This window comes from Nipponia nippon, unplaced genomic scaffold, assembly GCF_047370975.1.
Source record: "Nipponia nippon isolate SJK-2023a ecotype South Korea unplaced genomic scaffold, ASM4737097v1 scaffold_4, whole genome shotgun sequence".
NCBI classification, from domain to species: domain Eukaryota; kingdom Metazoa; phylum Chordata; class Aves; order Pelecaniformes; family Threskiornithidae; genus Nipponia; species Nipponia nippon.
Genome location: NW_028262358.1, coordinates 7,420,144 through 7,435,307, shown reverse-complemented (window position 1 = coordinate 7,435,307; position 15,164 = coordinate 7,420,144). Strand labels below are relative to the sequence as shown.

Sequence of the window (15,164 nt, the reverse complement as noted above, 5' to 3'; positions counted from 1 at the left end):
CTGCCTACTCTGTTCTTGGTCTATCTTTTGACCCTGAGAGATGGTTTGTGATATAAACACCGCTCTGTTTAGAATTGCTCGAAGATAAAGCTCACTTCACATAACCCCTTGGGTAGCCCAAATGGAAAGTTTACTGAATCCTTCAGTAAATATTGATGTCGACTGAGTTTAAACCAGGGAGCCAGAAGTGAACTGTAATCATTCTGTCTCAGTCTGATTGTGTCCCTTTTACAAAGCTATTGATCTGTTTCCAGATCTGCTCAAGCACACAGGGCACATTGAAAAAGCTGGATGCAGATGAACATAAGCTGGCGCTGCCCAGGCCAGACGTTCTCATTACGTTGTATTACATCCTGTCTTATAGCAAAAATTATTAGCTTCGTGGTAGGGGGGTAAAGCTTCTAGATTGCAGCTGACCCTCATCTCCCTTGTTCGGCGGACGGGCACAAAAAGCTTGCTTCAGTACACGTTCAGTTTGAATCTACTTCCAGATGTGAGGAGATAATCCAAAGTTTTGGGATGTCTGAGTTTTGACACTTGATTCAATCGCTACCAAACCACTGAGATTCTTCCTGATGCAGCTGATGAATTGTGGAGCCAGGTGCTTTGAGAGACAGGAGGTGTGCGCTTGTGCTGGTCACTTCACTTGGAACACAGGCTTGCTCTTGACTGGATATTGAAAGTTTTTGTCCAGTTTATTTTGGAACTTCTCAGGAAAAGAGTTTTCTACATCCTACTATGGTACCACAGTTTCAATTTTTTTTTGTTAGTAAAATTAATTTACTGATATTCGACCTATTATCTTCTTCATAATTGCATCACTCAACGTCTCTAAACATGCCCTGTAGTACCAATATCCTTTCAACATTTGAAAACTTTATCTGTTCCCCTTTCAGGCTAGTTTGTAATTGGGAAAATCCCTCCTTTCCTGACCTGTTACTCCCAAGACATATGCATTCCACTTGAATGTTTACTTTAGGTATTGTTTTCTTACATAAACCTTGCACATTCGTACAACAATCTGTTTTGTAGTTCAGAGCAATAGTTTTAAGGAAACCTTCCAACCCTGGCCTCAAATATAACCCCATACACTGAAATGATAGAAATGTTTAGTGCTGGTCCCTGGCCAAAGAGGTTAAACATTACCCCATTCTTTTCTGGAAGTCCAGTCACTTAATTTCAGGAAATAAAAAATAACCCTGATAAATTTCCTACGGTACTGGCATAGAATCCCAAGGAACTTTGAATGCACATGAAAAGGCCCTGGACAACATCTAACTGATCAGAGAGCAACTTTCTGAGCTGGAAGGGAAAATACCCAAATTAAATTAAAAGCAGGGAAAAAACAAATGAAAAACAACCTGTTCTGATCAGTTTCTGGTGCCCCATAACTCCTGCCCTGGGCCTTGGCCTATCTGACTCGTAGGTAAATATGTGTGTGAGAGAGCAGAAGCCTACCACAAACCATCTAAGAACACAGTAACTGTGTAATCCTGAACTGGAAATGGTAGAAGCCAAGGAAAACATTAGCTGGAATTTAAATAATAGAAATATGATTTAGCAAGTCAGTTTAACTTGTGCCCTGGACACTGCCAAAACTTGTTCATGCTTTTTGTACTGAAGATTGATGGCTAGATGGTCTCTTTCAGTTTGGAATGCAAATGGAACATATTTGCTCCTAGGCTAGTCCAAATTAAGAACGAGCTTTCACTAGTAGTTACATTTACTTCTGATGATTTTTTTTCTTTTTAAAATAATAGAGACATTAAAAAGCAAACAAACATATACTTATTGCTATTTATTTGACATGTAGCTTGAGTGCTCCCCAAGTCACGAGGCCAATTCTGCCTTCAGTTATAACCAAGCAAAATCTGCGGCTTATGGTTTCAAACACAAGTCTGATTTCCAGAAATGCTAGTGTTGGCTAACAATGACCCTTTTCAGATTTTGCCAGCTGGTAAGTCCAGGCTTATGCACAGTGTAAACACTTTAACATACTCCTAATGGAAACAGAAGGCAATTTTTTTTCCATGCCATCAACTTCATACTAAGACTATGGTGTCCCATATAACAATATTTTTTTAAAGAAGGAAAGCTTAGTGTTTCTTTTGCATCTCTGGAAAAAGGATTTCTGTACAAATTTGCCAAGCCAAACTTGCAAGTCAAGATATCTTAACTTGGAGAATGGCTTTAACCAAGTTATTTAAATTCTGTATTGGTCGTCCCTCAAGCATACCTTAACTCCTTTAAGGAAAAAAAAAGCAGTATTAACAATTGTAAGAAGAATACATTAACAACACTCTACCTCCTCTTAAACCCTCTAGATGAATGTTAATTTGGCATCTGGCAAATCTTCAAGAAAACTAACATTAGGCAATATGGGGTTGGAAAATTTTAGTCTCTTTCAAAAATCACGGGCCAAGGAAGGAAAGAACATGCACACAAGAAAAGTAAGAGTATTTCTAATATGTCTTTCTCCAGCTTTTCTTTTGCATATGAAATGTTATTAGCTACTTACTGGATTAGACTACATGGCCTGTCAGTCTGTTCCCAGCAGTGCTGTAAGGACAGATCAGCTGCGTGCCTCTTGGGTTGGCAGTGATGGCAAGGATACAACACCGTGGGGTGTGGTGGTATTCTCCCTCAAGTCAGAGCAGACTTGCTTTGCAACCAAATCGCAAGCTTCAATTTCTGATCTGCTTAAGACTATGAAAACAACTAACCAACCAACCTAGCTACTGCTAAGGCTAGTTTCCAATGAGAGACTATTAGAGAGCTGAGCTTTGTTTTTCTTTTACTTTATGCCTTTCACAAGCATAGAAACTCAGGGCATGAGTGGTCTTAACATTATTTAGCCCATTGTTTAGGCTGAAGGAATGTTATGGTTCCTTTGTAGTGAGGTTCTCTGAGGTTTAACATGTTGTTTTTGTTTTTTTTTTTCATTCCAACAGAAGGTTCTTCGAACTTTTGAGAACAAAATCTCCTTTGAAAATGAACTGCAAAACTAGATGAAAAGAAAACTCTATATCAAATATGCATCTGGAAATATAGTTGTTATAGTTGCAAATATCTGACAGTGGGTTTGTCCCACTGCTCGGACTGATCTATACTTCTGTGTCACCAGTCTACCTTCTTGCTCCCTAGTCGCCAATATCCAGGGTAAAGGATTTAAAAGTGAAAAAAGCTCAGCAGCTGTAGCATTTTCTGCAGGCCATGTGACCGATGGGAATATTTGTCAGTAAAATGTTGGTGGTCCACTTAATTTCTGCATGATCAAAGTCCTTAAATCTGAGCTTTCTTTTAGTAATGCCAAGCTATGTTTATTTGCAGTTATGCTCTGTTTATTCTGGTTGAAAGGAGATGTTCAGCCTGCTTGGGATCAGCTGATCTGCTGCCGACCTGTTTCAGCTCTGAGTGACAGGTGTTTAGATAAGGACTGATTTGTTCTCTTTGCAGATGGAAAATGTTAGGTAAAAAGAAAGCCCTGACAACTATGAAGTTGTGATGACATGAGATCGTAAAAGATTCCTTATGAAAAAAGCTAATCAGCTCAACTGCACTAGCAGTTTTCAATAAAATGGCATAAACGACTGCCCATCCAGACTGGCTGCATGTCAGCAACACATGATATGATCCCTATGTACAAAGTTTAATGTTGCTTTCATAAACCATGTCACATCTTGTGAACGAGTGGTTCTGGTTCCCTTCTCTCTGGTGCAAGTGTCACTACTCCCAAACCTATCCTTCTCCTACTCCCCCCTTCTCCCATCATTGCCACAGTAGCCTTGCCTAGATCCCCACAAACCCTCTTACTGTCCAGATCCCTGCTTCTTCAGCCTTTCCCTCCTCTTCATGATCTCTACCTTTCCTTGCTCCAGCTCCTTGCCCACCAGTGGCTCCCCCTCCATGCCATCCACCAGCCCCATGGCTGCCTCCCCAGTAACCTTCTCCTGACTTGAGTGGTTGCCAGGATGAAGCCCAGGATGGTGAACCTGGCTGGTGCCTTTGCTCTGCTGCTCAACTCTAGTGATTGTTTGTCCTTCTGGTTGTGTGTAAGATGCACCACACTACTGAACCGGAGCTATCTGACTAGGATGCTCTATAATTACGTGGTATTATTGATGCTGATACTATCTGATGGATTCTCAAAGGCACTTGTCTCATTCAGATTCCTTCAGGGACTGGGGCTACATGAAATACCACTATATAATTCTTTGAAAGTCAGTTTTTTAATTGTTTTTCCTGTTAAAGTGTGAGTCCATTAGATCCAGCACTAATTACTAGAAAGGTGCTGATATCACTTGGCCTATGTTTAGCTTGAGTTTTTAGATTCCAACAGCTGGGTAAGAACTGGGCATGCAGAACCTAATTAGTTCTGTATAGTTGTCTTTTGATCTGCCTGTGCATAACAAACAACTCTAGAAAACACAGCTTACTTAGCAAAACTCCTCACCTACTATAGCTCCACAAATTTTATCACATCTGTGACAACATACACCAGCTGATGATCTGTCTTGCTCTCACAGGACATCTTCTACTCCACTGTGATTTGCTAAATCAACATTCAGAAGAATGCACAGGATCTAACTGGAGCAAGTTACACCAGGGCTCAGGCTGATGTAATGGAAATCAACATATTTATAAGAGCACAGAATGTTATTGTAACCTCCACTCTCATTAAGATTTCTCTCAGATACCTAGAGTCAATGTTCGCTTCACTCAATACATCATTCTGTCCTCAGAAATGATAAAGAGTACTCACGTTTCTAAAACACAAACATACCTGTAAATGCCCTCCACGAGGATGATAATTTTTCTCCATGCTCTGCGGCTTCGAGGCTGCCCATATATTACTGCATCCCTCAGCAACTTCTCAAGGCTCTGCATGTCTTTATTTAAACATAAGAAAAAGGAGGAAAGAAAAACATTAACAAAGCTTTTTCTAAAGAACTTCCAATTTTCTTTTGGGCACTATTTTTTCCTATACAGAAAAAGACAACATTAAAAAAAAGTGTCCTGAATATAAACTTCCTTTATTAGTAGGCAAGACCTAACGATTGATTTAATTTGCCTGCATGCAATGTAGTGACAAGGAGAGTTATAAAAAGCTTCCAGTTATGCACCTTATCTGGGAAACTTCTAGAAATTCTTGGCATACGTTTTTATTTAAAGGCAAAAGGGAACCACTTTGCTTAAGAACTGAGGCTAATTGCCAGCAGTTCTGTATGGGTTGCTGATATTCATGCCTCAAGGCTTCGGAATAGTGAGTTTTTAGTTGCTTTCCAGCATTACCACGGGCTCATGAATAACACGCACCGCTTCAGCAGAAGTTTGTATGAGGCTGCGCGAAGCACATCAGGATGGCAGCAAGAGAAATCTTTTTCCTTCTCTAGAAGGAAAGTGAATGAAAGATTGCTGATGAGAGAGAGAGAGACAAGTGGATACAAGCACATAGCATGGATACACTAATTTGGTGCCAAAATGCTTGGCACTGGTAGGACTATGATATAAGGGGGCCTAGAACAATGTTAGAAACTCAGCTGCTTTCTCAAGGGCTGAGCGTGGATAATCTAATAAAATTCTTGAAGAAAAGCCACTGAAGTTTTGAAAAACATGGAAGAAGCAAGAAAAAGCATCACAGGAATAAGGGTCAGAACAAATATGACACTCAATGCAGAGCTGAAATCTAACCAGCATTCTGGTATCTGCACATGAATGAATGCTCACCAAAATAAATTATTCTGGTACTTTTCAGGAATCTGGATTGACATTTCAAAATGTTTTCAAAGAACATCTTACAGAGACTCGTAATACCCCCAGGAACACTACAAATGAGCTCAGATTGTGAGTTGAGAAAATTAATGGCATTTTTTCATGATATAACCCCACTTTTTCAGCAACACATCTTAATGCAGTTATTATAACCTTCTAAAATAGTACAGGGCTAACTTTTAAAATACAATTGTCCCAACTGAAGAAAATACACCTTAGCTATATTAACACTGACCTATAGCTTGTTTTCCACCTGACTGGAACCGGGCCATTGGCACAGTAACTGTCCATCATGAATAACCTGTGACCTGAGAGATGGCCAGGTTATGACGTGAACCCTTCCACTCTGGTACCTCACCTCTCGGTAGAAGATAAATTTCTCAGAAACACCTGTGTCACTCTGCACTTTACCGTGTAATGTTTTGACCTAGCAAGACCTTGCTATAACTTACAAAGCACAACACATGCATAATAAATTGTCCCTTATTTCAGTGGTGCAATCATCTGCACAGCTTAATGAGCTCCGAGATGGAAATCCTGTTATGAATAATGCAATGCAAACAGTTTCCACTAGATGGCAATCAAGGAAATAAAAGTTCCTTGGTGCTTTAAAAGGGGAATTTATAACCCAGCTGAGCATTTGCAATACGTGCATATTTCACAGGAGAGAGCTGCTTTTGTTTTGAGTAGATAATATTCAGAAATCCTTTTGAGTTTTGAGCATTAAAGGACTCCCCAGGATGACAGAAAGCTCACTCACTCACTCAAAGTAAAATTTGGGTGCCCCCTTTTCTCCACTGAATTATTTCTCTACTGATGTCAATCGTCACCTAAATCTGTTCGGGACCTTTGAAACCCTCCTCTGAATCACACAAGGTCTTTCAGTTCAGTATTTTCTCTGTGTGTCAGTCCAGATTGGTTCTAGACTTCAGGAAAGTCAGTTTTCCCAGCCCTCTGAGCTAAATGCATGGCTTGAAGATTCAGCTGTTTTAACATACATCTGCGTGAAAAGAAAGAAAGAAAAGAAGAGAGGATAGAGAGAAGTGAAATGTATATAACTTTTTAATAGACCTGTTTAAAAACTACATGGATGTGAATAGCTCCTCTGTGCAAACTAGTGTGGAACATGAGACTGCAGATAGGGAAGAACATCTCTGAGGGATGAGCTTGCCTGACTTTACACTGTCCTGCTGGAGTACAGGATAGGGACATATCTGTCTGCAGGATCCAGGCTATCTCACTTTGTGTTTGATGTCTCATTCTGCAAAACATGTACATGTGACCCTTTCTTAGGCCTGTAACAGTCAACACGTGATTTCTTTAGGTGCAAATGAATTTTACTGACCTTTTTACTCTGTGCTTGTAGTGCCTCATTTGGAAAGGGGAAACTGGGAGGACTAGAAAATATTTTACCTTTAATCTTCCCCCAGAACACTGCTTCTGTTATTCAAAGTGAAATGCAATGGTCTCTATGCCCTTATGCTTAGACTTCCCAGAAAGTGGGATATACTGAACGCCAGGAGAAACAACAGTGCAACCCCAGGTGGCTTTTAGATATCAAATTATTTGCCCATTAAATATAGTCAGACTGTGAAACACTGGGACATTGAGATGATGAGTTGCACGAGTCCATCTTGAATAACCAGTTATGGGGAAAATAACTGTCCTTCCTCATTTGACCATCACCAGCCCAGGCTTTTCAGTGGCAGTGGCTAGCAACCATTCACCAGCCCAGGAGGTGGTGTTAAGAATTTCACTTGATTAATTAGTCAAAGCACAACCAAATCTATCCTTGTCTCAGTTTCCTCCTTCTCCCTATGGCATATTGTCTAGATATGGAGGATAAAGTTTCCTAAGCAGGGACATTGGATCTCTTAGGTTTTTTAGAATTTAATACAGACTTGCATAATCCTTGTTTGGGATCCTTCAGAGTTACTTCAACAGAAATACCAACCACACAAGTGCCAGTGGGTCGAAGCAAGCCTGGACCTGGGCGCGCAGCCGTGTGTCATGCTGCCTCCAGTGCAGGTGGGACTGCAGGCTCCTGGAGGGGCCCCTGCCCTCTCCCAGGCACGCTCCGCACCTCCTCGCAGGGAGACACGGCGTCTCCACCCCTCATCCTTACATCGCAATGCTGGGGATGTCATCACCATTCCTCTGCGAGGGCTGGAAATCTCCTGCGTGCTGTCAGCTGAATCATTTTTAATTAAAATAAACAGGCTACTACTACCCTTATCACATTCTTCTTTCCTTCGCCTTGTGTTTGCCACTCTTGTTTTCAGTTTCTCCCATTTTGCATTCTCATGCAAGTTCACACAGACTCTGTGGCTACCTGTCCCTTCTCAGTCTCCCATGCAACCACCTCTCCCCCGCTGCAGTGCATCTGCTGCGGCATCCCCCTCCTCCTCTTTTGCTCTCCCCCCGCTGGTATCTTTCCTGGTCACTGTCCTTTCGTAGGTGACTCAGGTGGCTAGCTCCAATGCAGTCCCTCCTTGCAGATCCCTAAAGCAACAGAAGGAAACCACCGCAAGGGTTTTGTTGATCTAAACAGTAACTGTAGGACTGTAGAAGGTGGTTTTCATCCTAGTGAAAACTAGTCTTTGAAAAGTCTTTGACTGCTGGCACAGTTCTGAACAGCAAAAGCATCTTTAGAGTAATTTCCCTGAAATCACAGCTTTGAATATCTTCGTTTGGAACAGGGTGGTGGGAGTGGCAATTACTGCAGCCACAGCAACAGCCTGAGACTCCCCTCCCTGCCCCTCAATAGATATATATCTCTGTGAAAGTGAAGAGCACTCGCTCAGGAAAGCTTCCTGTTCACACTTGGCAAGTCAGACATGGCTTTCTCAAATCAGAGAGGGCAAATGCAGACACAGCATGCTAGGAGCAGGATATACCAGCCTTCTCTCTGTGGCAGCGTCTGTATGTGTCACAGGGAAATACATGCCAAACCGGATTAGGCTGCGGTCCACCTATCTGGTGCAATAATCTTGTCTCTGATAGTGGCCAGAGGCTTCAAGGAGGGCAAAACCTTAGTGGGTAATGTGCCTTTCATCCTGCTCTGTAAAAGCTATAACACTGCCCTCCCTTCTTAAATTCAAGGGCCACTTACACCTTTGGAGAAAAATAAATAAATTAAAGAACCATTTTGTACTCAGCCACTGCAAACTCTTTGGTTTTTGCAACCAAAGAGATTTTTTGCTCATTTTTACCTGTTCATTTATCTCTTTCCTTTCCCCCCTATTTTATTTGCTTGCTTGCTTGCTTGAAGGCATGCGCTTATAGTTTTCCACTTCTTTTTTCTCTTCATTCCTTCTTTTTTGCTAGAGAATATATTTGCACTGAAAGGTGAGGGCCTTCTGCTGCCTAGAAGTTCTTTCCGTGTTAACTACAACTCCTCCAGGTAGCTGTGTTTTCTCTTTAAGCTGTCCTCATGGTACACATATCTGAACCCCAAAGCATTAATTTGACTGAGCAGATTGAGAAAGCTCTGACTGACAAAATGGATTAACATATTCACAGCTGTTGTCCAAGCAGGAAACTATATTTTGTATGGAAACCTGAACAGCTCACGCCTGCATGACACACTTCTGTCATCAACCACCTCATTTGTGAGAACCCAAAAAACCCCTTACTACTTTCCCAACACTCTGAAAAGGTGCAGAAGGAGGAGCTAGGAACGTACTACTGCGATTCCCATTTCAGATGTGGATTCAAGCACCAGATTAGAGGCCAGATTTTCATCTAACCAAGGTGCTTGGTTGTGCCTTGCAATTGCCTGCCCTCCTCGTAGTATCACTTGTTCTGATTGCATGTTGAAGTGCCCTTGCAACGAAGAGAACTGGAATTTTTTTTCCATATGGCCTGATTTCTGTGCGTAGTCACGATATTCCCACAGACTGCTCATGCAATTGCAAATCTAAACCTGAAAATGTGACTGCAATTGAGTTGCTTGATGCTATATGGGGAAAATGTAGTAGAATTAGAAAGAATAAACAAATCCTAAGCCTTGTACAGCACCTTATTATACAGGCTGATATGAACAGAATTCACTTGGATGTAGTTAGTCAGTAACATGCTCATCTGTCCACCAAATGAACAAAGACAGGCTCTCACCTGATACCAGTACAAGACCCCAGACTGCTGCACCTAATAGCAATAAGACCGAGAATTGCTGTGACAGAAAACCCTTGATAAAAATCACAAGCTGATTAATGGTTAGCTATTTGGTTTTGCTTTTCAAGTTTTATTGGAAGAGTCAAGGGATTTTGGCTAATATTTAACAAAGATAAAGGTCAGAGGTTCTGAAAAACTGTTTTAAAATATATGACATTAATAAAAGATTGACTTAGAAATAAAAAAGAGCAGGTGATAAGTCAGTCTCTCCCTGGGCCAGGAAATAAAAACATCCAAGTGTGTAGCTCCCATATAGCTGAAGGGCCCCCGTGCAGGTCGCTTGGGCAGGGTTGGAGAGGCTCCCTGGAGCCCAGGCCTGGTAAGGGTAACATCAGACACCTTCTGGCACAAAACTAACCAAGGCCAGTCCACTACTGCCAGAGAGGTGAGATGTTTTAGCATGAACCTTCCTCCTCATTGTTGGATCGTGCTGCTGGCTGCACTTCAAGTGTAGAAATGCAGCTCTTTTCTAGCTTCCTAAACAAATCACTGCCTGGGAAATGATAACTTGAATGGTGCCCACACCACAGCAGGGGAGACAAAAGGCAGATGCTTTATGGGCAGGTCAGAATGATTGTAGCCCACTAAAAAACACTACTGCATAAATTTAGGACTGCTCAGCTCCTAAAATAAATAAATAAATAAATAAATAAATAAATAAATAAATAAATAAATAAATAAACAAACAAACAGATAAACAGATAAATAAACAGATAAATAAATAAATAAATAAAAATCCCCCTGCACCCATTCCTCAGAGCAGGGGCTCCAGGGAGCTGAGCTTTGCTGCTAGCATCCACAAAAACTCACAAGTCCCTGGAACAGAAAAAGTCCCTTAAAGGCCAGATACCCTGTGGCATACCAGTGTGACCCTGGCAGGGTGAAGACTAGCAATACTGCTAATGAGAGTCCATGGGAAGGGAATGCCTTGCTCACTAGTTTTTAGTTATAGGGCTGAAATGGAGTGTTCTCCTAAATTTCTCTCACATAGATGATCTGTAGGTGTGTGCCTGTGCATTTCTCTCAGCCCAGGCCCATAAATTCCTGTCTGTTTACAAGGAAGGGATTGTTCACTGGCAGGCAGGATGCAGGGCACATTCCTATGTCCAAATAAAAATGGACTTATAGGTCCGCAGCACATTTTTGTTCTATTATTCACCTTAAGGCTTGAAAACCTTCTCATACACCTGTGCAATGTTTTTGTCAAAAAGGAGAAACATCCAGATGCCTTTTATTTTACTTCGGAGAAGAACAGAGATCTAACAATTTAGTCTGTTCTAGAAAAACTATTAAGATTTTTTGTGAAAATAACACAATTTTACAGACATAGCTACAGCACAGCCTTTGAAAGATGAACGTGCTTCAGTAGCAAGTTTAAAATGGCAGGTTTTACTCTCTTTTCTGTGAAATATTTTTATCATAGAACAAAGTTTCCCATAAATTTTCTTTTAAAAATAGTTTTTCCATAACAGGGGGAAAAAAGGGAGGGGAGAGAGATTTACAATGCCAAGCTTGTTAGAAAGGGAGGTTACTAGCACACACCTGTGCATGTTTTTTGTATAATATTCAGGAAGTAGTTGGTTCAGAAAATATAACATTGCTTCACTAAATTGTTACATAATTATTCCTCCTCGTTTTGATAACCATTCATAATCACTGCAACAAACGTTCACACCTCACCCTTCTCCCAGTGTCTCTTCTACACATGTGCAACCAAGGAAGTCGGAGCCAGAGTAAATATGTTCCAGGCTGTTTTATCGAGGGTATTACACAGCATTTCAAAAGAGGCTGATGTGAGCAACAATGAGCATGGAAAAGAGTTTGCTTTCTCAAGCTGTATTCTAAGGTAACTTCAAAATCTGCTGCCTGATTTGAATTTATTTCTGATTCTCCCGCACAGAAAGCATCTCTCAGGCACTAGTGGTGGTACTGCTTGGCATTTCTTTTATTGTCTTTAGTGTAGGGCAATAACTGGGTCAAACAGTATGTGTGTGTAACTTGGCACAGCTCCAGAGGAAACGAGCCAACTCATGGCTTCGTACGTACAAGAAAGAATGAAATGCACATTAAGCCCTAATCCTCTTTGGGATAGGACTCGGATTTATTCTTTGTTCCTGCACCTTGCTGGAGAATTGTTCCAGCTGCTCATCAAAGGGCCCTCGCCCAGCCTTTGACACAGCAACATCCTCCAGTTGATGCCCAGGGCCAATCTCTGTAAAGGGTCATTGATTTCCTTATATAAAATGACACACATCAATCCCCTGTCCTTGGAAAGAAGAGGCAGAGGGTATTGCTTTCTTCTACTAGAATACAGAGGAGGATTTTTAAAAGTAAGACAAAACACATTACTACCTGATGCTGAAATTAATGCTTTTTAAAGATCTTAAAGTGCTAACTCAAGTGGCAACTCAAGGTGCAAAGTTTTCTATTCATCCACAGGGCCAATGCAGCTTAAGGAACCTTTCTTTTCATCAAGCAGTATGACACAGATAATGGCTTAATTCCCCTGTTCATAAGCATGACAATAACAGCACTAACACACTCTGACAATTTGGGCATGTGTGTGCATGCCTGTATATATGCTATACATCTACACATTAGCAAGAAGGATAATCTGGGAGCATAAGCAGCACAGCTCTGATCTAACAAAACAAACAAGCACCAGCCTAACTGAAAAGAACCCTCCCAACACAAGCTGGAAATCTTGGTTATGCGTGTCCTTAATTAATTTGCTGTACTGACTCGTATTACACTACTCCCTGGCAGATCCACAAAGAACAAGGCTGTCTACTTCATTTTGGGTGAAACTGCACCCTACAAAGGCAGTCCTGCTGGATTACTCTTTCCACTGCTGTCCTTCCCCAATACACATCCTATATTCTCCAAAGCAAAAGGCACATACGTACATTTCTGCACATGTGATTTTAAAAGCTGTTGGTGATGTGTAACTCATAGGTATGATTAAGGAAATATTCAAAAGAAAAGAACTTTCTAACCATGGAACTAACATACTGAGACACTCTCAGTGGACTGAGAGAGAGAGAGCATGAATGTGTGAAGCTGCTTCACATGAAGTGCTCTCTAAATGCAACTCAGGTTAAGATTCAAGGCCTACAGAATTGCGATGACCAAAGCTGACACTCAAATTCCAAACAGTATTTGCATAAGTTTTCACAGTTTCATTTTGAAAATAAGTTAAGGTGATGTCTCAGAAATGGCATACAAGTCTGACTTTGGCAAATCGGATCTCTAATCTAGAAAGCAATGAGTTTTTCCAAAGCAACCTGGATGGGCTTCCACTGATGTTTTCCAAAACCCTTAAAGAGACTGTCTACATTTTCCAGTGCTGGATTAGTGCTTTTTGGGACAAGTCACTATTATTTTTATGTTCATACATTATTCACAAAAGAACATCAGCTTTATTTTAGCACAGGCGCAAGCAGAGGCTGGTTAGGTATCAGCTTCTCGGGAGCACAATGAAATATTGGAGGATGGTCAGAGACTGAATTCCTTAAAGCAAGAATGACAGCTCAAAGTGATGCCTTCACTGCTTCCCCAGCAGTTGAGAGTAATACACTCCTCAAACTGGAATGTTCTTTGAAATGCTGTGGCAAGCGACACAAGCCAGCTGGGCTGCACGTAGCATAAATGGGTGGAGAGGCTGAGAACATTTGGATTTGGGTAGTGAGGGGTCACCCCGCAAGATGTAATGCAAAACCGTTTGAATGGGATAAGGCACTGAACAAACTAAGGAAGAGTTGAGAAAAGACTGGTATAGCAACCATGCCTAGCACATCCAGATTTGTGGAAGTGAACCAAGTTGGGGTATGCTACAGGCTGTCTATGAATAATTACTTCTGTAAAAACATTCGGGTTCAGATAATCTTTAATTCCTGAATGATCTTCAGAAATTGCTTCTTGCCCAAATTATGAATAGACATTAATGATAACAACACCTTATATTATAATTATAGTGTGCTTTTCATTCCAACAGATCCTTAGGCCTTTTACAGCATATGCATAATTCATTTTTGCTCACCTCAGGGCTGAACACAACACTCAATATATTAAGAGAAGGGACTGTATTAGCTATTAACAAAGGTGATCAAACCTCTTTTCTCATTCCTCACCACTTCTCTAGCTTCTTAGCCTCTGTTGCAATAACTGCCCGGTGGCAGCAATGGGGATCAAAAGGGGAATTGCAATGGGGAATAAGGGAAAAGAACAAGCTTTTGTCATCAAAGCAATCACAATGTCTCTGACAGTGACCACAGCAGCATTAACTAAATAAAAATTAAAAAGCATGAGTATTTTAGAAGGTAATTACATGATTGCAAAGTTAATGTGTGATTTCTATACTAAAATTATACTTCAAAGAATATTTGGGATGATGCTTTCGATATAACCATCTGCATCTTTGGTATAGCCCCCTGGGAATTCAGGGTAACCATTTCAAAGTAATGCCACGTTAATGTAACTCTGGTTGCACTGAACCTGCTGTAAACAGAGGCAGGAAATATGGAGTATGTTTTGGTAAGTATGTTTGTACTATTTTGGCTATAGTGACAATAACAATAAAACCTTTACAACAGCACACAGTCATCCAGCATGTCAAAAAGACAGCAACGAGATTAAGACTCTGGATTTTGAAATTAAGGTCCAACCTGGTGACCCAAATCATGCACAATAGCAATTATAATATTATACTATTAATTTTTCCCGATCAGAAATCACTCATAATATTGAACAGTTAATCCTTCTGCCTGGACAAAAGTATTACTGGGAACTGACAGCAAAGCAAGCATTGAAAGGAAGCATTCTTGCCTTTGAGGTGTGAACAGCTCTGTCTCTAAATATTTCCAACTTCAATACTCACTATTATGCTTGAAGATTCTAATAGTAGCACCCGAAAGCCTCGCACCAAGAACGAGAGAAGTGTGGTTCAACTCATCACTTAAAATGAGGCAGCCCTGTGGAGAAGGAGTACAATAAGCACCTGCATGAATTGGGAGGCTGTTGACATGCGCGCATGTGAGTGTCAGCATACACGTGTGTCTATGATATAGCATTGCACCAATTAAGCTGTAAGTGTTAAACATAAACCGGATTTTCTGCCACTTTTCTGAAGGTGCCAGGACCCATTGCAAAGGCAGGCAGAAACGGTGGGGTCAGATTCTCAGGCATTCCCAGGGGGTGCAAAGGGGCCAAATATTTCC

General features: G+C 41.0%; 1 protein-coding gene across 8 annotated transcripts in view; it reads right to left on the bottom strand.

The window, feature by feature from the left end:
* Positions 1–15,164, bottom strand: part of SPTLC3 (serine palmitoyltransferase long chain base subunit 3) — a 167,405-nt gene that overhangs the window by 25,094 nt on the left and 127,147 nt on the right. For all 8 annotated transcript variants that reach the window (XM_087775387.1, XM_087775385.1, XM_087775384.1 and 5 more), the window contains 2 exons: positions 14,825–14,918; positions 4,784–4,889 (listed from right to left, as the gene is read on the bottom strand). In XM_087775387.1, the coding sequence (XP_087631513.1) occupies positions 4,784–4,889; positions 14,825–14,918 (200 nt within the window). The remainder of the gene's footprint in view (positions 1–4,783; positions 4,890–14,824; positions 14,919–15,164) is intronic.